This window comes from Myxine glutinosa, chromosome 4, assembly GCF_964187855.1.
Source record: "Myxine glutinosa chromosome 4, kmMyxGlut1.1, whole genome shotgun sequence".
Taxonomy (NCBI): domain Eukaryota; kingdom Metazoa; phylum Chordata; class Myxini; order Myxiniformes; family Myxinidae; genus Myxine; species Myxine glutinosa.
The window spans coordinates 42,630,753-42,654,610 of record NC_136264.1 but is presented as its reverse complement, the minus strand read 5'-3'; the positions used below and the strand labels follow the sequence as shown (position 1 = coordinate 42,654,610).

The window sequence follows — 23,858 nt, the reverse complement described above, 5'->3', positions numbered from 1 at the left end:
TTTCAAGATATTTCGCTCAAGGTTCACACATATATATGGCGGCGGCCATCTTGGATTTTGACGTGGCGACCCAATTTTCAATAGCGTTCTTCCTTATGCCGAGATACACCCACACACCAGATTAGAAGTTGGTACTTCGCTTATTTTTCAAGATATTTCGCTCACAAGGTTCAGACATATATATGGTGGTGGCCATCTTGGATTTTGACGTGGCAACCCAATTTTCAATAGCGTTCTTCCTTATGCCGAGATACACCCACACACCAAATTAGACGTTGGTACTTCGCTTATTTTTCAAGATATTCATCTCACAAGGTTCAGACATACATGGCGGCGGCCATCTTGGATTTTGACGTGGCGACGCAATTTTAAAGAGCGTTCTTCCTTGTGCCTAGATACACCCACACACCAGATTAGAAGTTGGTACTTCGCTTATTCTTCGAGATATTTTGCTCACAAGTTTCAGACATATATATGGTGGCGGCCATCTTGGATTTTGACGTGGCGACGCAATTTTCAAATGCGTTCTTCCTTATGCCTAGATACACCCACACACCAGATTAGAAGTTGGTACTTCGCTTATTTTTCACGATATTCAGGTTACAAAGTTCAGACATACATGGCATCAGACATACATGGCGGCGGCCATCTTGGATTTTGACGTGGGTTGCACCCACACACCAAATTCGAATGCGGTCCTTCGCTTACGCACGCACGCACGTGCACGCGCACGCCCGCACGCACGCCCGCACGCACGCCCGCACGCACGCACGGACGGACGGACACACGGACGGAGGGGAAAGCCAGTCCCCCTTTCGCTACGCTGTGTGACAGGGGACAAAAACAAAGTCACAATGCAAAAGCACCACCTTTAGAGGCCATTTTTCCCTGCAGAGCAGGGGTTGGCCTTTTTCGGGCACCGTGGTCCCCTTTTTGAAGCAATATTTTATGGCCGGATGCCCTTCCTGCCGCCAACCCTGTTAGTCGCATCTTGCGACACACAGGGAATTACCAGTGAACTGGTACTCAATTTGCCAACCTCGGAAGGATGACAAGCTGAGTCAACCCCCCTGGTGTTAATTCAGCGATCGACCGGGATTCGAAACCAGGATCCTAGGATCCCAAGCCGGCACCATAACCACTAAGCCAACACCAGGCTTGTCACAATGCAAAAGGATGAGGGTAAAATGCAAGACTTCAAACAGATGATCGAATAAGTATCCAAAGTGAGGCCGACCAGCCAAGCCAAGTAGAGCCACAGTTTGGCAGTAGATTTTCATGAAGGATTGCATGAATTGCCCCAGCTGAGGCCTACCAGCCAAGCTGCGTATGGCCTATGAGACGGCCAATGAGGCCTACCAGACAATGCATGTTTTTCTGAAGATAGCCTTGAACTCTCACCCTGAATTTTTGTGCTTCAGCCAGTTCAGTATCGCATCTTTGTTGAAAGCGGCCGTAGCAGCCAGATTGCTCTTATTCAGCTGTATGTTTGCAATTGTCTCTGCCTTCTGCACGACCTCTATTAAGCCCGTCTTGTCTCCCGTGGACAGGCAAGCGTAAGGGATGATTCTGTGGGTGATGGAAGTGCATATCAGGCAATCACCCAAAGGAGAGTAGCATGCATACAGATACATAAGATGTCAAAGAAACATGAAATCAACTGGTCACCAGACAACAGAAATATGCAACACTTTCGCTTTTAGGATGAAGCTTTCCTTTGAGACCGAGCAGTGTGCACAATTTGCCAATTGCTGAACACAAATTGAATCGCATGACAATTTTATTGCAGAAGCTCACTTGCTTTGAAGGGCCTTTCGAAAAGGGCAAAGAGTGCCTGGAGATAAAGCTTCAAAACACGATATCCCAGATGTTATAAACGAAAAAAGTTGAAAGTTCAAAAATAGCATATCAATAATGATGAAGGATGGTCAGTGTGAAGGACAAATTAAGGTTTCCAGCAGCACACCTGAGGTCCAGGCCTTCCTGTTTCCACATACTGTCCATGAGTCGTAGCATCTGCAGCGTAAGCATGTCTTGCCGTAAATCTATCGTGTCAACAAATAGACTCAGTCAAAATGATAACCAAGCAATCAACATCTAGACAGCATACAACACACTTGTGAAGCATGAGGAAACCATGAGAGTGTTTGCGGAGCTTTCATTCTTAATCGTATTTACAGCAATCGAACATCACCTCCAATTTTAGTTAATGCGTGATTGTCCAACATCGAGTAAGATCATGTGTCACATTTTCTGGCACTAAATTTCTTCAACCTTCAATGGAATCAAAAGAAAGGAAGGACACAAAATTAGTCCTGGGCTAGCAGGATGGCCTCAAGACTGGTGTTGACTTAATGGTTAAGGTGGCCGGCTTAATATCCTACAGGGTCTCGAGTTCAGGCCACATGGTCGACTCAACCTGTCATCCTTCCGAGGTCAGCAAAATGAGTACCAGGTAAATGGTAATGAGGACATTGCCTCAGCAGCTCAGCCTCGCCCCCAGAAAATGATGCAGCCAAGCAATCACAGGCTGCATGTCAATAAATGAATGAAGGATGGCCTCAAGGTATCCACATTCACCTCTGAGCTGTCTAACCTGGGTTTGAATCTTGGCCCAAGATGTGTGTGCCATCCCGCAGATGGATGGTAAACTGGGTGTCTTGTCTGCTATCGTTAGATGTTAATGATCCCATGGTATTTTTCATGAAGAGCAGGTGACCTCTCACTGGCTTCCTTGAAAATTAAAAAAAAAATCCTGCTCTTGCAGCTACGTGATGCATCCACGTGATGCAAGATGATGATCTTGCATCATGTGGTCATAGTAAAAAAGGAGTAAAAAAAATCAGGCCAATAGTTTGTCATAATACGGTCACAGTATCTGCTCAACAAAGATGGCATTCCCTTTCGGGAGTAAAAACATTCAGAAAAACAGAAAAAGAGAGAAATGTTACCATCTCCATTTTTGAAAATGACACCAGTTGGTTCCAAGTCGTGGATGCCTGACGTATAAACCATCCACAACGGCTTCATCTTGGAGTTCATAAATTTACACTTTGGTACACTGGAAGAGTGAGAAATATAATATGACAAATAAATTATGAATTTCCAAAACATATGCAACTTCAAAAAACAGAAAATAGAATTTGACACGAATGCATCGGTGGATATGCCTCCACCAACATTAGATGTAAACCCATTGTTACGTTTGATTGCAATTAAAGGTCAAATGGAAAATTAAAGGTCAAATTTTAGAAAGCACGAGAGAGAAAGGAGATAAGTAGAAGAGAAACAACATCGAATGTATTTAATACAAAATATTGTCTGCAAAATGTACAGTGCCTTCAGAAAGTATTCACAACCCTTGTCTTTTTCACATTTTATTGTGTTACAGCCTGAACTAAAAATGGATTAAATTGATATTTTTGTCGCAAATCTACACAAAAAACCCAATAATGACAACGTCAAAACATGTTTTTAGAACTTTTTACGAATTTATTTAAAATGATATCCAAAAATATCTAATTTACATAAATTTCCATATTCATCCCCCTGAGTCAATACTTTGTAGAAGTGCCTTTGGCAGAGATTACAGCTTCGAATCTTCTTAGGTATGTCTGTATCAGCTTTGCACATCTGGATTTGGGGAGTTTCTCCCATTCTTCTTTGCAGATTTGCCAAAGCTCTGTCAAGTTGGATGGGGAGCGTCCGTGAACAGCAATCTTCAAGTCTTTCCACGGATTCTCAATGGGATTCACGTCTGGGCTTTGGCCGGGCCACTCAAGGACTTTGACGTTCTTTTTATGAAGCTATTCCAGTGTTGCTTTGGCTGTATACTTGGGGTCATTGTCCTGTTGGAACGTAAATCTTTACATTAGTCTAAGGTCTTTTGCACTCTGAAGCAGGTTCTCCTCAAGGATTTACCTGTATTTGGCTGCATTCATTGGTCCCTCTATCCTTACAAGTCTCCCAGTCCCTGCTACTGAAAAGCATCCCCGTAGCATGATGATGCCACCAGCGTGCTTCACAGTAGGGATTGTGTTAGATGGGTGATGAGCTGTACTCGGTTTCTGCCAGACCTAGCACTTTGCATTCAGGCCAAACAGTTTAAAGTTAGTCTCATTAGACCACAAAATGTTTTGCCTCATGCTCTCAGAGTCTTTCACATGCTTTTTTTGAAAACTCCAGGTGTGCTATCATGTGCCTTTTTCTCAGGAGTGGCTTCCATCTGGCAAATTTCACACAAAGCCTAGATTTGTGAAGTGCTGCAGAGACTGTTGTCCTTCCGGCAGGTTCTCCCATCTCAGCCAAGGAGCTAAGTAGCTGTCAGAGTGGTTGCTCAGTTTGGTTGGACGACCAGCTCTCGAATGAGTCCAAGTAGTTCTATATTCTTTCCATTTTCTAATGATGGAGCTCACTGTGCTCTTGGGAACTTTCAACACTCTAGAAATTGTTTTATACCCTTCCCCAGATCTATTCCTCATAATTCTATCGTGGAGTAATATGGACAGTTCCTCGGACTTCATGGTAGAGTTTCTGCTCCGACATGCACTGTCAACTGTGGGACCTTATATAGAAAAGTGTGTTTCTTTCTCAATCATGTCCAGTCAATTGAATTGGCCACAGGTGGGCTCCAATCAGGTTGTAAAGACATCTCAAGAATGATCAAAGGAAAGTGAATGAACCTGAGCTCAATTTGGAATGTCATAGCAAAGGGGTTGAATACTTATTGACTCGAGACATTTCAGCTTTTCATTCTTAATTAATTTGTAAAACTTTCTAAAACAAAAATTCCCCTTTGACATTATGGGGTATTATGTGTAGATCCGTGACAAAAAAAATGCAATTTTTATGGATTAAAATGCAATTTAATCCATTTTAAATCCAGGCTGTAGCACAACAAAATGTGAAAAAGTCAAGAGGTGTGAATACTTTCTGAAAGCGCTGTATATACATATATTTACATCACACGTCTGTGTCATCATTCCTTGATACATCCTAAAATGTTCTCACCAAAGGTTCTCGAGGGTGGCATTTGGCCTCAGAGGACTCTGCACATCGGAAAGAGGCTCGTTGTATGTTTTGTGCGAAAGGGCAAGATGCATCATTTCTGTCACTTTAGTCTTTGTAGCCTTGAGCGAAGATGTCTTAACAATGGCGTTAATGGCCTTCAGTTTTCCAAGAGCCTCACACTTCGGGGAAGATGTGAGAAACAATACGTTACACTATGTTGTTTTCACCTTAACATCAACTTCTTCCTTCATATAATTTTTTTCAAAGAGGCAAAAGTTACTTCTTCCACACACATCTCGGCCAGAGGGTATGTGCAGAGCTATAATGCCAAGCTGCGTTCATGCAAAATCCCAAACCATCACGAGGTAATGAAGGAACTTGTGAAGACCATTTGGCCCAGCATGCCTGTGCCATGCCTGGATTCAAAATGCCCACCTAATGCTGGATGTCCCATTTGTACAGCTAACCTCAAGTAGGGAATTTGACCTGGGTAGCAGCATACAAATGGCCATTCTCTTTAAGAGATGCTGCAGAAACCTTAACATACATGGTCAGACAAGACAGCGGGCTCTACAACTACATCCGACAGATGATGTGCTCTGAGATGCAGCGCCACATGCTGGTATTATCTCAGAATGGAGGTTTAGAGTAAAGTGTGACGGCATCGGGGATTGAACGCAGACTAAACGGTGAAATGGTGAGTACACTACCAACTAAAATATTTTTCCATCCCAAAATTGAGTTACCACCACCTGACCTTTCATAAGTGACGTGTTATCAATTACTTTGCTTCCCACGATACCTTTTTTTTTTTTTTTTTTTTTTTGGGATACAAGATACCTTTGCCAACTTTGAGTTGATCAAACATGTCAATTGAATGGACAGCAATATCAATTGAAAAGATAGCAATTTGCTTACAAGAAACAATGAACAGCTTATAGAAATCAACAAATGGAATTATGAATATCAAAGATGTTTGAGGTTAAAAAAAAAAGCACACATAGTCAACTTGTAATACCGATGCAGTTTAACCGCCGTCAGTTGTAACTGGTGTTGGGCTAGCGGCTAGGGTGCCAGCTTAGGATCCTAGGATCCTGGGTTCGAATCCCGGTCGATCGCTGAATTAACGCCAGGGGGGTTGACTCAGCCTGTCATCCTTCCGAGGTCGGCTAATTGAGTACCAGTTCACTGGTAATTCCCTGCTTGTCATAAAAAGGCGACAAAAAGGGTTGGCGGCAGGAAGGGCATCCAGCCGTAAAACATTGCTTCAAAAAGGGGACCAAAAACAACAACAACCACGGTCCCGAAAAAGGCCAACCCCCGCTTTGCGGGGAAAAATGGCCTCTAAAGGTGTTGTTTTTTTTTTTTAGTTGTAACATCTGAACTTCTGTTATCCAGATTCCCATCATGCGTCATCTATATCAAATTATCAGACTTAGAAGCCAAACATGAGGCCTGTTAAAGAGTACTGATATAATCGGATATTCCTGCACGTGATCACGAACACAGCAAGACAAACTACCCAGGTATGTGCTCTTTGCCCTTTCCAAATCAGTTGGTTCCTTGGCATCACTAACTTGGTGTAGCTTGTACGGTGCGGTTAAGTGTGCCATGTTCAGTGTGTTACGTGTTGGCATCAATAACCTATTACCCACCTGCTTTATAAGCAAGCGCACATGTCCCACACTGCCACGACAGTACGCTTCTAGGATGAGGCCAAACTGTAAGGAGACAGTTGGGTCATGCATCTCTGCCCTGTAGCAAAATGGGCAAGAGAAGGTAAGCAGGAAGTTAGAGAAATGAACCTTTAACTGAGATTGTGCGATCATATATTCAAGGGTCAACTCCCAAAAAGATCCATTACCGCCTTTAAAAGGTCTAGGTGATCGCAAAATGACATGTAGGATGTTTCATAATTTACAGAGTTCTACAAAAGGACATGCTGGGATTTTTGCCCTAAGATAAGAGAATGAAGCATCGTCAGAAACAGAGATCGCATTATTAAGCGTGGCAAAAAATTCCATGGACAAATCTCCATTACAAAAGTCTAATTAACTGGTAATTGAAGCACAACAAAAAAAACAAAGAAGCCATCCCACCAGTGACTAGCGATGAGATCCAGTTTGCATTAAAAAGCATGAAAAGGGCAAAGACAACTGGAATATGAAACTGTCATCATCCACATCAACATCAACATCAACGTCATCCACATCAACATCAACATCATCATAGTCATCAGTGTACCACTCTACAGAGTGTCGGGGATGCTAAAGCAATCTCATGGTGAGAGTTACACAGCGTGGTTTGCTATTGGCTCCCTGTAGGGCACATTGAGGGTGCCAGTGAGAATAACTCGACTAAGCTTTACGAAAAACAACATGGGATCTTTAACGTTCACCAACAAGCAGTGCTGTCAAATGGGCCCTTCCTTCCCATAAGCTTAACGTCTTTCCAATGGACGGTGCTCCTGATGCCTCAGCCGGATTGCAAAACACCAGGATGAAAGTTTGTAGTTGGGTTGAAGTTCAAACCCAGCTTAGACACTTCAAAAATGAGTGCACAACTCCCTAAGTTATCCTGTCAGCCATGAAATTGTTAACTTACTATAATTCACCAAATGTCCGTCCGTCCGTTCGAAGGTACCGCAAAAACGGCTCAACCGATCGCAACGATATTTTGGGTGGGTATTCCTGGGACCCCTGGGAGTAAAATAGGCTATATTGTTTTTCCAATTTTTCCAATTTTCCAGTTTCTCCAAACACGATGGAAAAATATTTACCGATATGAACAGTGATGTGGCTTTTATTGAAATTCTACAAATACTGTTTATTCTACGTACCAGGAGAGAGTAGATCGACTCCTGACGAACTCTTCCTATATAAACATGCGGCTCCGAAGTAACATGGCAGCGTGTGCAAAGCGACTGAGAAACAGGTGTAGCGGCCGCTTCCATGTTACAGATTCGGCGCACACTCTTCACACATAAACGTGCGACTGAGAAAAATGTGTAGCCGCCGCTTCCGTTTTGCAGAATTCAATCTTTTTTCAAAATGGGCGCCATGTACTGTTTAGATTTTGATGATTTGCGTGTGATATGATTCAACGGATGTTTATATGAATCGTTTAAAATAAAATAAAAGCTTTCAATTTCTGATATTTCGCCTTTTCATTTGGGCCTCCCAATTGAAGCCCCGCCCTTAGGGCGGGTACCGTTGCTAGTTGTACATAATTGTACCAAGATTGGTCAAAATCCCTTCAGCGGTTTACAGGTTATCATGGTAAAGAAAATCTGGTACACACAAACATGGACTGACAACCTGAAAACATAATGCCTCCATTACCTTTGGCTGCAGAGGCATAAAAACAATGAAAGGTAACTGCTGAAACCCAAGTGTCTAAAATTTTGAAAGGACTTCCAATGTAAGATGGAAGTGAACTGCTTCACAATAAATTGGGAACACTTTTAAAAGTGCCTGAAAAAGGAAAATTTCCCCTAACCTGGAGAAACTCATAGGTCGCACTAATCTACAAAAAGGAGGTAAGATGTAAAGTAGAGTCCCATTGGGCTGCTCTGGAATATTTAGAATATGTGAATAAAAGCCAAAAGCTACTCACAGTTGAACTGGACAACAAGCAATTACAGGAGCAAGCAGGTTTGAGAAGTGAATACCGTACTCAACAATGAATCACCTTCAAAAAATAAATCAGATTCTGGGAAAATCAAGAAAAAATAAATTGCTCTTGTGCCTAGAATTTATTGATCACGAGAAAGCCTTCCACAGTGTGGAAATAAATGCCATTGTACAAGCTCTACATCAGCAAACCATCAACTCCAGATATATCAATACTTCAAGTATACAATGGTGAAACCGGGACCTTGAAACTGATCCCAGGTCGTCGCGAGAGCGATATCGAAAGAGGCGTCAGACAAGTTCAAACACAACGCCAACAAAATCGTTCAATAGGAGGAATGTTCAAAGGGATAAATTGGGAAATGAAAGGAATAAATATCAGCTGAGCATAGACGACAATGGTTTAAATCCGAACAATTCCGAAGATTTCAAAAATCATGATGGAAGAGCTAAATTTATAAAGCCAGATAAGATCGGACAAAAAACGGACATGATGAAGACAAAAGGCATGTTAAACCGTGAGATGCAAGAGAGTAGGAGATTCAAATTGAGAATTTCAAAATTGAACAAATCGGCAATTACATTCACTCAGGCCGGCTCAAAGGAAATTGATACACATTGAGGATGTGGAGAGATGTACCAGGGCATGATGGGAAGCCCTTGGGAAATAAAATAGAAAAGTGATGAAAAGCAAACTGAGCTCTTGTCTGAAAAATAACGTTTGCAATCAATGTGTAATAACAGCAATGAATGATATGGTGGCTTACAAAACATGGTAGCTTACAAAATCAATGGAGGGAAGGTTAATCACCAAGCAAAGAGCAGTGGAAAGATGTGGCCTTGGCATATTAAAAAAACTAGAACAATGCGACTGTGTCGCCAATATGCCTCCGCATAGTTCCACAACGGATAGATGCCATCACTCTGCATATGTATGGGTAGGGGTTCACGTTTGTGAAGTTTTGTGTTGATCGGATAAGGTTCGTTTTTCTATCCAAGATGGCTGCCAAACCACATGACCTCTGACATCATCATTTTCAAACTATATGCAACAGTGTTGTTAGATGATATTTGTAAAATTTCGCATCAATAGGGTGAGCGGTTTGAGAGATATAATTTTTTAATATTTCCCTTCAATCCAATATGGCTGCCAAACCATCTGACCTATGATGTCATAAATTTAATATTTCAATGCAAATGGGTCATAGATCATGTGCATGCAATTTCAGATTTTTAGGATAAGGAATTCGATTAAAACATTTTTGGCTGGTATACCACTTCACCTATGATGTCATCAATATCATGCTTTTGTTCCCCATTAGGAGTACTTGACAATGTGCCAAGTTTCATTTTATTTCCATTCAGCGGTTTCTGAGAAATAATTTTTTAATTATTTGCTTTTAATCCAAGATGGCTGCCATACCACGTGACCTATGACATCACAATTATCATTAAAAAAAACATTCTGAATGTGTGTCACTCCGACCCTGAAAGTCTAGTCTCAATTGGACATATGGTTGCTGAGAAAAACGAGGTTTAGCCCGTTCAGACGGACGGACGGACAACCCGAAAACATAATGCCTCCGGCGACTTTGTCGGCGGAGGCATAAAAGGCATGCAAGTAATCCAATGAATCGCACACTAAACAAGAACAACATGTTAAAATTAAATAAAACAACAGTGAGAATTGCTTTGCAATAAATGTCCCCTACCAGTATGTTTTTTAAATTTTTAACGGATTTTAAAAATTGATGAAACGCAGTGAAACTCAAACTTGTTCTGTAACTTATCAAAATAAAGCCATGTACCAAGTTTCAGTTCAATATGTTGAAGGTTAAGGAGATTGGTGTTGACTTAGCGGTTAGGGTGCCGGCTTGGGATCCTAGGATTCCTGAATTTGAATCCAGGTCGATCGCTGAATTAACACCAGGGGGGTTGACTCAGCCTGTCATCCTTCCGAGGTCGGCAAATTGAGTACCAGCTCACTGGCAATTCCCTGTGTGTTGCAAGAGGTGACCAACAGTGTTGGTGGCAGGAAGGGCATCCGGCCATAAAACATTGCTTCAAAAGGGGGGCCAAGGTGCCCGAAAAAGGCCAACCTCTGCTCTGCGGGGAAAATTGGCCTCTAAAGGTGGCTCTATGTTAAAGGGTAAGGGAAAAAAGTGCAGAAAACCACAGGTGGGACGGATGGACAGACGGACGGATGGACGGGGAGCAAACCTATAGTCCCCTCCGGGAAAGTGACTAATAAAACGAAGATGGAACTGGGCTGAACACGTTGAGCGAGAAAAATGAACAACCAACGGATGTCAAGAATTACAAAATTGGCAACTTAGAGAGGAACCAGAAAGAAGAAGAGAAAGACCAATGATTAATGGGCCCCAAATTGCAGAGAATATAAAGGATTGCAGCATGTTGAGGGAGCCCTTGGAGGTGATCTACTCCACATTGGACTCCATCATGTCTGGTAAATATCACGTTGCTCAAACTATTGGTTTTGTTTTGGGAATTCGATAATAAAACGATGTTTGGGTCGACTCGCCCATGTATCATTAACGAGTCATCGAGTTTTGTAATATTTGTTTAATTTTCAGGGTTTGACAGAATGAAGCAGAGGTTGTGCACTTAACTTTGAGCTGTCCAGTCTGGCTTGGATCCCTGACCAGACTATAAACTGTGCGATTGATGTTTCTCATCAATGAGGTTTGGAATACACTCTTATCGGGAATTGAAAGGAACAATGACATGAATTTGAAAAAGGAACAATTACTTATCGGGAATTAACAATAACAAATTGAAAGGAACAAGAAGAAAAAAAACATAAAATGTCATAACCCCCGTGGTTTTAGTAATTTTGCTGTACTGAGTTAAAGGCCGTCAGTCGGCCATCTTGTATCTAATCTCAAAACAAGTACAAAAAGTTTTAATTAAAACAAAAGCCGCGTCGATGTTACACAATGCCTAGATGCAGCTGTGCCTATAACGTCGATGTTATAGGCACAGGACATTCCTATTGATTCGATTACTTGATGTTATTTTTGTGCAAAGTGAAAATATATCTCGGCAATTTCCCGTGTGTGGCGACGAATTTTTAATATATCTCGGCATTTTCCCGTCTGTTATTTCAGGCGGTGTATGACTGACCATGCCGCGATTTAAAATATATATATCTCGGCAATTTCCCGTGTGTGGCGACACGTGAACGAAGCTATGCTCCTCTCCACATTATTGTGACGACGTATAAATTAAATATTTCATCGTGACGATTGTCATCAAATGGACGAATTTTTAATATATCTCGGCATTTTCCCGTCTGTTATTTCGGGCAGTGTATGACTGAGCATGCCGCGATTAAAAAAAAAAAAATCTCAATGGACTTGAAGTTACAGGCCTTTGAGAATTCATTTCGTTCTATAAAGGGCAACTTTCATCGGATTTTCTTCCCGTTTTTTTTCAACCGAGTCTAAAACTATGTTAGCGACTGTGAAAAATGAAATGATATATCGAATTTGATTTGAAATAAAACTGTGTGAGAGAGGAAGACACCACGGGCCTACAAAACAGGCCTCAAAGCTATGCGAGTTAATAAAATGGTGGATATTTGTTTATATGAAGGCTCTCCCAGAATGGGTGGAGCTATGGTTCCCAGAATGGGTGGAGCTTTGAGGTTTTGTCTTCTCTGCAAGAACAAGAACAAGAAGAACAACAACAACAACAACAGCAGAGGGCACTCGATGAGCAGCGTCTGCGACGCGGCTAAAAAAATGACGTGCATATGTATGTAACCATCATGTGCTATGCTTGTGCTAAGGTTGAACAAAATCGGACCATGCATGTCCGAAAATGGTTGGGGACACGTTTAAGTAACAAAATGACCACCAGTCAGCCATCTTGGATCTGATGTTGAATGAAAATGACGTGCATATGTAAGCCATCATTCCTTATCTGTGTGCCAAGTATGAACAACATTGGTGAATGCATGTCCAAGAAATGGTTGAGGATGTGTTCAACATCGGGTGTTTTACAACTAAAATGGCCGCCAGTCGGCCATCTTTGAACGCATCGTGAAAGAAAATGACGTACATATGTATAATATCATGTTTTGTCTTTGTGCTTAGTATGAACAAAATCGGTCAATACATCTCCGAGATATGGTTGCGGACGCACGGACGGACGAGACCCAATCCATAAGCCCCTGTTTCGGACTAAGTCCAACAAGGGCTAATAAGAATTCAATAATTACATCCGCCATTGAAGGTGCTTTCACCCCCTGTCTGTTTGTCTGTGAGCAAGATATCTCAAAACGTTATGGACGGACTTGGACGAAACTTGGTGGACAGGTTGGGTGTGTGACAAGACAAGGACGAATTGATTCAATATTGTTGAAGATTCTGGTTCAGATCCAGCCGGCCTATCGGTGGGATATAAGTTGTAAACCGCTCAGCCTGGTGGAGGTATGCGCTCTACCGAGTTCTTTCTGGTTATATATGTGCACAAATAACTCAATAAAATAACATAAACATGTTTAAAATTTCAAATAAAGAAAAACAACATTGCCTAATTTATCATCCCCAGACCTCCTACCCACCAACACTCCCACCCAGCAACCAACCCAGCCTGTTATTGTTGTAGTATCAATGAAATTGTTTGTATTTTTACCATAAAAAAACAATTCATATGTGACAAAAAGGACAAATCCACCAAACTCATGAATATAAAATAGAACTTTAAAACAAACGTGTATAGTAGCATCAGACAGTTCACTCCTTGAACATTAAAATGAATTCTGATCACAAGAAAACACGAGGGAATTAGTGGAAACACGAGAAAGCTCTTGTAATGAGTCACAAGATGCGATGAGAATAATGCAAGTGTTTTACCGAAAGGACCTGATCCAGTAAACACGTGCAAACTGTTACTTTTGTGCATGTACAGAACATGTATCGAGATTACTACAGTTACAAACAGTGCGGTGAGACACAAACATCACATGGCAAAGATCCTGACATTTTGCGTATGTAATATATCGATGGACCCTTGTGCCCAATGCTGCATCAGTAAGATCATGATTGGCGAGGAATGCAGATGCAGAAGGTACGGGGAGATCTTTTCAAAAGGGGTTTATGTTTTCAAAATGTTTATGCTTTATTTAATTTATTTATTTATTTAATTTCAAAATGTTTATGTTGATGCTTTTCGAAGGAGTTTTTTTATGTTTTATGTGTCAGTTTGTCTTTTTGTGATCAATGTTAGCTCTTACACGAGCCTCGATCTTGTACACAAAAAAGGAAAGGAAGGTAAACCTGTTTTGATGTGCTCATCTTAATCTGGAGGAAGCGGATGATGCTGGTGCCACAAGTCCAAATTGCATAAACAGCGATGATTTGTCATTTGTTGACTAATCAATTCAGGCTACTCACTGATAAGGCCACTCATATGTACCGCATTTCACAATTATTATTATTATTTGTTCATATGCAGCACAAGGCTGCGGGGTAGCATCATTGGCTGAAGGCGCGACTTTGCCACGACCGGGCCTACAAAATATTTGGTTTTGTGTTCGTAACATTTTACAGAGCATTGTTATGAAGCAACGGAGTTGGCTGCAAGATCTGAGTGTCAAGGTTTTGGATGGGGGAAGATAAGAGATGGTGTCCGAGTGTGCCTGGGCCGTGTCAGTGTTATGTCCACTGTCCAGGCTGTGTCATGTCTGTGCTGTGCCGTGCCATGCCCGTGCTGTGTCATGTCCGTGCCTTGTCCGTGATGTGTCATGTGCATACTGTGCAGTGTCTGTGCTGTTCTGTGTCTATGCTGCATCTGTGCTGCATCTGTGCTGCGTGTGTCCTGCGTGTGTGCTGCGTGTGTGCTGCGTCTGTGCTGCGTCTGCGCTGCGTTTGCGCTGCGTCTCTGCTGCGTGTGCGCTGCGTCTCTGCTGCGTCTCTTGCTGCGTCTCTGCTGCGTCTGTGCTGCGTCTGTGCTGCATCTGTGCTGCGTCTCCGCTGCGTCTCCGCTGCGTCTCTGGCGCGTCTGTGCCGTGTCGTGCCATATTTCTTCTGGGATAATATAACTGATTTAGCAATTAATACAAAATCCCTGATAAAAGGCCAGTAGAACGGAAACACAAAATCTACCAATCCGCAATGAACATGCGACCGGCATTTTCATCTACACTACTAACTTCACTAACATCTTCACTTCATGTATATCTTCACTAACACCATCTTCGTCTGTATCACTCACACAAGGCTTGAAACGATACGGCTCCACAATACACCCAAACGCATTTCCATCACTAATTGTGTCTCCAATAGTGTCTTCAAAATCCCACTGATCAGTTTCAACATGCTGAGAACCTTCAGAGTTGCTAATGACAGTGGAATCAATATTGGAATTTGAGCTCAAAATACATAGTTCTCTGTGTAAAACCGCCATTTGGATCAAGGCGAGTTCATAGTATGACGTCACGGGCGATATCGAAAATCGACACGTTGGGGCTTTTTTCGACACCTTGTGATTGGCAAAAAAAAAAAAAATCCAATTTTTTCCCTTCAAATTAAACCACGCTTAATGCTTTTTAATGATTTTCAGAAAAAAAAACAATTGCGTCGTGTTCCCATTTAACGTCCACCAACTAATACTACCAGACGGAAACCTAGCTGATTTGCATATCTAGTCGCTGAATTCAACCATCCAGTATTTTTGAGGTCAACATAGACAAAAATCATTTTTTTAAAAATCATTAAAATGGTCAACAACTTCGGTGCGATTTCAAAAAACCTCAATTTTCATTTTTATTTATTTATTGCGAGATAAACCTGATCCACCAGAGGGACAGTCCACTTCGTGATGGAATACCTACCTGTGAAGCACCGATCTGACAGTTTATAGTCGAGTTGGGAATAGAACCCAGACTAAACAGTTCAAAGGTAATAAGGGTACGACCTCTACACCTGTCAGACCAATAATTTCAATAACCACACCCAAAATATTTGGGATGTACAAAAAGCTTTGGCACATGAATATAAACAGTTGCAGCGCAGTATCAATCGATTACTGGTCAATGTGCCATGCAAGCCCCCCGCCCCCTTCCCACGCCTCCTGCCCCCAAGCCCTCTCCCTCCCACACTTCTCCCTGCTCTCAAATGTTGTGGTTGTGTGCTTCCCCTTCTCTCCCCATCTTGTCTTCCGCTCCCTCTTTTTGTATATTTTGTTTGTCTGGTTGATTTGTTTGTGAAATAAATGTTAGCTCCTCGATTCAGTATACAAAAAAGAGAAAATGCCACCAAGGGAGTTGCTGGCTTGTGTGGGAAAGCCAAATCCGATGAGCGCCCAGACAAACATACTGCTAGACGGATCGAGTTAAAGGGATTTCGTCCTTGAGAGCACGCTGAGAGAGGGACGGGCACAGAGATCACGTATGGTTTTGTTAACCTGTGCCCTGAACCTCAGCGAAACACCAAATATGAACGCCTGCTGGAGTGACACACTCGTGCCAAGTGGGGAAAACTATCATTTATCATATATCATTTCAGAATCATTGGAATCTCCCACGAGGAAGCTAACTCTGAGGGCATTCCACTCACTCACCGCAGGCAGGTTGGTGGTCTTTCTGTCTTTTACCGACTCCAATCCGGCCTTGCTCCCCCAGCTCTCTCTGTGCTCTGCCCCCAAATACTCCTATAGGTCGCACAAGATCTGCCAGCAACCCTCTTATGGTGAAACTGCCAAAATCAAGACTCTCTGCTCACCTTCACTCCTTCATTCCACTTTTCTCCCGCCTCTGGAACAAACTCCCTCACTCTCTTCAATCCCACTCCTCCCTCCAGGTCTTTAAAACAGCTGTTCACCACCATCTCTTATCTTCCCCCATCTAAAACCTTGATCTCTTCTACCCATGTTAATTCACCCCCAGATCCATTTTTATTGAAATACCAACTTCTTTCCTGCAAGTTCTAGCAGAGTCCATGTGTATTATACCTGAATGTGATGCTTCCATCTCTCTCCCCATCTTGTCTTCCGCTCCCTTTATTGTATGTTTTGTGTGTCCGTTTTTTTTTTTTTTGGTGATTAATGTTAACTCTTACACGAGCCTCTATCTTGTATACCAAAAAAAATAAAATAAAAATAAAGCTTTGGTGCAAATGTTGGAGGAAAATAAATTGTTTTCATCAAAATTAAATGCTATGAGGTGCACATTTACTGGAATAATATATTTTTGAGTGTTATTTTGTGCTATAATCAATGCTAATTTAGAGTGGTTTGAGAGGATAATTTAGACGTATCAATAATTTAGACTCATCTCTGAGCTCTCCAGCCCGGGTTTGAATCCCGAGCCAGCTATAAACTGTCATCCTGGTGTTCCGCATGCAGGGTAGGCACCAATGGGTGTGCCGTCAATTGGAAGGACGTTAAGCCAGAGCATCTACCTGCCAGCACTGGCTGAACAAAAAAGACAAAATACAAAAAAGAAAAAAGACAAAGACAAAACAAAACAAAAGAAAAAAAGACTGTTTTTTGCGAAAAGTAGGCAAGTTATTGCCAGCACCCTGAACCAACTACAAATTCCTGCCAAATTCACCTTCAATCGATTATCCTGCATCGGAGTGGCGACTCATTCAAGATTAGCTCGAGCCAATAACCGTTTCTCAACTTTTTCTTCAACCAAATGCAGCTGACAAGGCTGCAGAGTAGCATCATTGGCTGAGGGTATGGCCCTGCCAGTCATGGAATGCCCTCTGTGGGATAGGGCAGGAATTGGGAACTTTGGTTGGTCAGGGGTTCATCCTACAGCAAGATAATGACCCTAAACACACCTGCAGGCTACGTCAAAACTACCTTCGAGGAAAAGAACAAGACAGTAGGCTTCAAATCATGGAATGACCAGCACAGTCTCCAGACTTAAACCCCATCGAGCTGGTTTGGAATGAACTGGACAGAAGGGTGAAAGCAAAGCAACCTACAAGTGCAGCACATTTGTGGGAACTTCTGCAACAGTGTTGGGAAGAACTTCCCGAACAATATTTGATTTCCATTGTAGAAAGAATGCCACGAGTGTGTTCGGCGGTTATATCTGCAAAAGGTGGCTACTTTGCCGAGTCAAAAATGAAAATTAAATTTTGTTAAACAAAATGATTCTATGATTTCTTTTTTATCTCCAATTGTTTATTTGTTCTAAGCTTAATTTCAGAGTACATTGAGACATTAAACTGCGTAAATTTCAATAAAAACTGGAAAAATTGAGGTGTTCTAAAACTTTTGACTGGTAGTGTGTGTGTGTGTGTGTGTGTGTGTGTGTGTGTGTGTGTGTGTGTGTGTGTGTGTGTGTGTGTGTGTGTGTGTGTATGTATGTATGTATATATATATATATATATATATATGTATATATATATATATATATATATATATATATGTATATATATATATATATATATATATATATATATATATATATATATATATATATATATATATATATATATATATATATATATATATATATATATATATTACAAAACAGGAGTTTCTGTCTGTCTGTGTCTGTCCGTCCCCAAACTACTCCCTCAGTTTTGGGGCTAGCCCCACCAAACAAACGTAACAATATATATATATTGTTGTGGAAATGAGAATTGTGTTTTTTTATTGTTGTAAAAAATATCACCCTCCTTCCTCCAGTTGTTGTGTATAAAGGTCAAAGGGCGTCCCTTAGTTAGGTCATATACAATCACGTTAGCCAATCATAGATTTCCTCCTTGTTGATAGTTATTTCCTTATTCTGTGTATTAGGTTAAGGCTTTGTCTTCCATTAATTAATACTCCATTGCACCGAATTCAAATAGATAGATCCCCTTTTTCAAATTCCCCCAAAGCCTTTATTGCCAACTGCATTTGCCTCCATTGAGCACGCGGTCGGCTCGGAGAAGAAAGGCGTGTCTCCACCTCGTCATAGAGGGGAGGAGTGAGCCAGCCCTTGCCGACCAACCCAGAACGAGGGGTTTGGCTTTGAGAGGGCGTGGGGAGAACCGTCGAGTAGGTTCGCGAAGGTTGAAGGGCGTGGCCTATATAACCCGCGAGAGACGCCCCCACCTCAGATGAGTCCAGATGAGCTATGGAGATGAGCTACGGAGATGAGATACAGAGGATGAGCGCTTAAAAAGCACGCGATGCACCTGAGACGAGCTGCGTGATCCAGGAGAGGAGAGAGGGATGTCTCATGAGCTTTAAAGCACCACAGCTTTGAGCTTCGACGGCAGTTTCGACCGTGGCCGCGAAGGAACGGCGGCTGCTGAACGTGCCGATTGAGAAGGGGGCGGCGGCTGCTCACTCCCGGCCCGACCATGCTCCGGTTCCAGTTGGACCTTCCCCTCCTTCCAGCCAATCGTTCCTGCCTTCATTCCCCAGTCGTGTAAGTGTGCTCGTAGTCTGTCTTTTGTCTTGTCCTGGGGTATTAAGTAAGACTGAATAGGTAAGCTAAGGTGCACTGTGTCCGCTTCTTCTTCTTCTGTTTTTATTTTATTATCCTTCCTCCTCCTCCTTGGTTGCTTTCAATTGTGTAAATAGTAAATAAATCATATTTGTATTTCTTACCCTTTGCCTTTCTTTCCTCTACATCCGTCGTTGTTGTCTTTTCCCTCATTGGGCACCTGTGGCACGATTTGGCCAACGTTTATGAATTGGGTTAGTCTTGGTAATAGTCCGTGCCGCGGTTGCTAAACACCGCTCGGCAATCAATTAACATCTGTCCGCGGTACGAACGGGGCTGTGCACCGGCCTTTCCGGAGGTCGCGGTATGGCGTCAGGGACCACGTCGGTCAGCAATAAACAAGGGGTCTAATCCCCCCTCAAAGGGGAACCATAGGCCGACGTTTGGTTCCGTAACAATATATATATATATATATATATATATATATATATATATATATATATATATATATATATATATATATATATATATATTGTTACGTTTATATATATATATATATATATATATATATATATATATATATATATATATATATATATATATATATATATATATATATATATATATATATATTGTTGCGGATATGAGGACTGTATATTTTTTTTGATTGTGTTGTATTGTGGTAAATTGGTGTGAATTATTATTATTGTTGTTATTGTTATTCTGTGCCTCCTGCCTCCGGAGCTGTGTAAAGATCAAAAGGGCGTTCCATAATTAGTCCACAAGCATACACGTCAGCCAATCATAGAATATCCATGTTCAATAGTTATATCTTATTCTGTGTTTTAGGATAAGGCTGTGTCTCCCATTAATAGAAATACTCCATTGCACCAGTGAAAGAGATAGATTCCCTTCATTCCCACTCCCAAAACTTCCATTCCCATTCCCAAAACCTCCCTTCCAATTGCCTTCCGCATTTTGGGCGGTTTTCTTCAACCACCATTGGCCACGAGGTAGGGTTGGGGAAGAAAGGCGTGTCTCCACCTCGTCATAGAGGGGAGGAGTGAGCCAGCCCCACTCGACCAACCATGAGCCAGGGGTTCGGCTAGAGAGGGCGGAGGAAGAGCGATCGGGGAGGTTCGCAAAGGTTGAGGGGCGGGGGCCTATATAACCCAAGGCAGGGCGTGTCCAGAAGGAGATGCGTTTTTACAGAGGAGAGCAGAAGACAGAAAAGCCTGGAGTTGGTCACAAGGAGTTGGTCTGAGTTGGTCTGAGTCGGTTGCCTGAGGAGGGTCAGTGGTTGCGTTGGTAAGGAGTCGGTGGTGAGGAGTGAGAGAAACAAGAAAGAGTTGAGGGTTTGGACCAGACGAGTGGGACAAGGCCTGGCAAAGCACGCGACGAAAACAGCAGCCAAAACAGCAGCCAAAACAGCAGCCAAAACAGCAGCGTGGGGCCTGGCCTGAACGGCGGCTGCTAAACGCGCCGGTTGTGCTGCGGGACCCCCTTGGACCTCCCTCTCCCTCCAGCCATCCACATCCTGCCATTCCTGCAATTCCCCGCGTGAGTCAGTGTCTTTTGTTTGTTCTGTCCTGGGAATAAGTTAAGTCTGTAGATAAGCTAGTATTTGCACTGTGTCACCTGCGTCTTATGTGTTGTAAATAAAACGTGACTGCTTGCTTTTTGCTTGTGTGTAAATAATAATAAACCCAGTCACCCTTCTGTCCGTCTTCTCGTTTTATTCCTTTTCCTCTTTGCATTCGGTCGTTTTAGTCTTTTCCAGATTGGGCAGCTACGGTGCGATACGGCCAAAGTTCGGGTGGAATCGGGTAAGTTTGTTAGGTCGCAGTCACCAACCGCTCGGTCTACAACATCTAACCGCGATCTGTAACAATTGGTGTCAGGAGTGGGATTCGGACCTGGGACTAAAATTGTTAGGCCCAAATTTTGGAACACCAATTGTGTTATGTAACAATTGGTGTCGAGGAGTGAGATCGGACCCGAAGCGCGCTTAACGCGCTCAAAATTATAAAGTGCTGGAAATTTGTGTTGTTTTACAAAAACCCGAATTTTGAAATCGCGCCATGGCTGGTCAAGGCGACGGGATGCCGGTGGGAGAAATAGACGGGTTAGGGGTAACCCAGGACTTAGGGAAAGAAAGGGAGGAGGAGAACATTGGCAATGTGGTTGAGGGGGTATCAGGCGCACGAAATGGCGTCCTCGCGCACGTGGGTGTAGCGGCACCAAATTTAGCCGCGGCCGTGGTCGCGGTAGCCGAACCCGAGATGCCAATGAATTGGAACCTGTTTATGAAACAGATGATGGCCTTTATGGTAAAAACAGACGATAATTTCAAAGGGATGGAAAACAGGATAGGGGGCCAAATTGAAGCAATAACGAACAGAATGGGTGACCGCATGCAAAAATGTGGGGAGACCATGGATCGCATGGTGGGTGAAAGGGTCCCAGGGGTGCACAAGGAGGTAACGCGAGGCGAGAAGCGCCGGTTGGACGAAGCGGAGGAAAGCACGGGTACAATGACGGGGGTAGAAATCGCGACACGGGGTTTGGAAAAGCCGGCGACCGATGAGGTAGAGGGTGTTTTATTAAAGCCAGCGGTCGTCGAGGTAAATAAAGAAAAAGCAGTGCTGGGAATTAAAATTGAAAAGATGACGGAGGTAGCCCGGGAATTGCAGGGAGAAATGGAATATGTGCAAAGTCCCTGCTCACATCACGATGCTGTGCTTAACCCGAATGGAAGTTTGCAGGTTTTGGTGCAGGGAGGAAGAAGAACCCCGAAGGTGAGACGTGCTGTTGTGTATTGTGCGGGGAGATTTTGTAAATGGATGTTTAGCGACAAAAGAATTGTCGCGCGATTGGGATCGATATGGCATCCGGGCGTTGGTGAAGGGTCCCGTGTGAGTGGAAATGGCACGCGTGGAAGAAAAAAGTGTGCGTCGGCGAGTGGGTGTGCTATAAAGTGTGGGAGTGAAACCGAGTGCGAGCGAGAATGCACGTCGGTGTGTACGGGGTGTGACACAGGGAGTGAGAGCAATACGGAGTGCACGCCCATGGTGAGTGTTACAGAGGACGTAACGGAGGAGAGGTGTGGACCGAAGTGTGCGCAAGAGGTGTGGTGTGTAACAGAGAGAGCGTTGGTGGAATGTACGGACGGCGTTGGAACGCCAGGTTTTGTGAGGGTGAAAGGGGTAGCGTATGCTTGTAAGCATGCAAGTAAAGCATCGACGGCAACCAGGTTAGCGGTTAGGGCGACGGATAGCCGATGCGAGCGCTCGGTGCGAGGGGTGCTTTGTTGGGTGCGAGGCCCGGCGCGGGTCGATGCTGCGTCGCTTCTCTTCGAAGCGTCGTTGCCGATTCGGGCTTGGCCCCGCCCCGCACGGTCGAGTCCGGGCTTTGTCGGGCGAGGCGACCGGTCCGGTTCGAGGGCGAGTGGGAGGAAGCGGAACGGTGCCCCCTCGTGGGGACGGGGTTCCGACCGGGGGAGATTGAGCCATCGGGCCCGGGACCGCAAGGTGCCGCGCCGAGATGGTGCGTGGAGCCTCGGTCCAACCAAACCACCTCCCTTGAACCGAAAGCCGGACGGATTCAACCTGCAGGCAACCAAACCACCCGAATTCATTGCTCGGCTTTACGAAGCCGAGTTTAATGATGTCATGACGCACCGAGGCTAGGATATAGCGGACTGTGATGATGGTGATAGTGATAGTGATTTAAAACGAAATTTATAATAGTGGGTAGAATTGGCAGTAAATGGGAAATTTTTGAATTGGTTGGAATCTGGACGAACAAAATTGATAGTGAGAGACCCCCGATGTGGTGGGATGGCAAATCCACCATCCCTCACAGAAAGTGGGGGCAAATGCGCTATAGCTTATGGGGTGTATGGCAGTGAAAACTAGCCCGGGTGGGTTATGTTATATGGATAGGGATCTAGCGAAGATGACATTAGGTAACGTTAAGTTTAGTTAGTGACTGATACCTGTAGTGGGGACGCAGGTAGTTTAGTGTGGTTGATAATGACGTGGGAGCGCAATAGTTTAAAGGGACGACTGGGAAGCGCAAGTTTCAGAGGGGAGTAGTTAGCTGAGATGATGCCGTGTGTGTGAAGATTGAACAGGTGAGAATTGAACAGGTGTGATTGCACAGGTGTGCAACTGAACAGGTGAATGGAGCAGTGTATGAGGGAGTAGTGGTGATTGCGTGTTGTGTTGACCAAATGGTCCAGGAAGAAAGGAGGGTGCAGGTGGCACCAGGTGTGAAGGCACAGGTGTGCAAGTGCAGGTGTGTGGAATATATGGAGCAGAGAATGAGTGGTGTGGAGAGAGTTGGAGTAAGTGGTACGGAGTGGTGTGCATGGTGCGAAGGTGTGAATGGGGGAAGAGTGGACCCCCATCACGGATACCCGGGGCGGGTAGTGTAAGTGTTAGGTAGAGGGTACAGGTAAATTGTGGTTGGATATTGGCATCTGTGGTGCGGGTGAAAGAATGGTCTTTGGATGGGTGCATTAGTGTTGTGGAAATGGCTGGGCGTTGTGGAAGTGTAACTCAGTGTAACATATTGATTGGCCCTGGTAACTTATTAATTAACCTGGTAACAAAGCAGATACATTTTATGTGTATGAACAATGTAATCTCTTGAAACACCTGGTCAAGGCCCCAGGCTAGAGCACCCCCCCCTGCTGTGATTTCCATTTACACAGCAGGAGGGGAGCGAGCTGATGCCAGGACTCGGTGCGATGCATGACCTCGGGACATTAGCGGAGAGGAGATTAAGTCCAG

The 23,858-nt window shown here is 43.5% G+C and overlaps 1 protein-coding gene across 2 annotated transcripts in view; it reads right to left on the bottom strand.

Annotated features, from left to right (window-relative positions):
* Positions 1-23,858, bottom strand: part of PIK3CD (phosphatidylinositol-4,5-bisphosphate 3-kinase catalytic subunit delta) — a 196,784-nt gene that overhangs the window by 48,769 nt on the left and 124,157 nt on the right. For both annotated transcript variants that reach the window (XM_068112234.2, XM_078775658.1), the window contains 5 exons: positions 6,666-6,765; positions 5,011-5,189; positions 2,952-3,061; positions 1,967-2,045; positions 1,402-1,569 (listed from right to left, as the gene is read on the bottom strand). In XM_068112234.2, the coding sequence (XP_067968335.1) occupies positions 1,402-1,569; positions 1,967-2,045; positions 2,952-3,061; positions 5,011-5,189; positions 6,666-6,765 (636 nt within the window). The remainder of the gene's footprint in view (positions 1-1,401; positions 1,570-1,966; positions 2,046-2,951; positions 3,062-5,010; positions 5,190-6,665; positions 6,766-23,858) is intronic.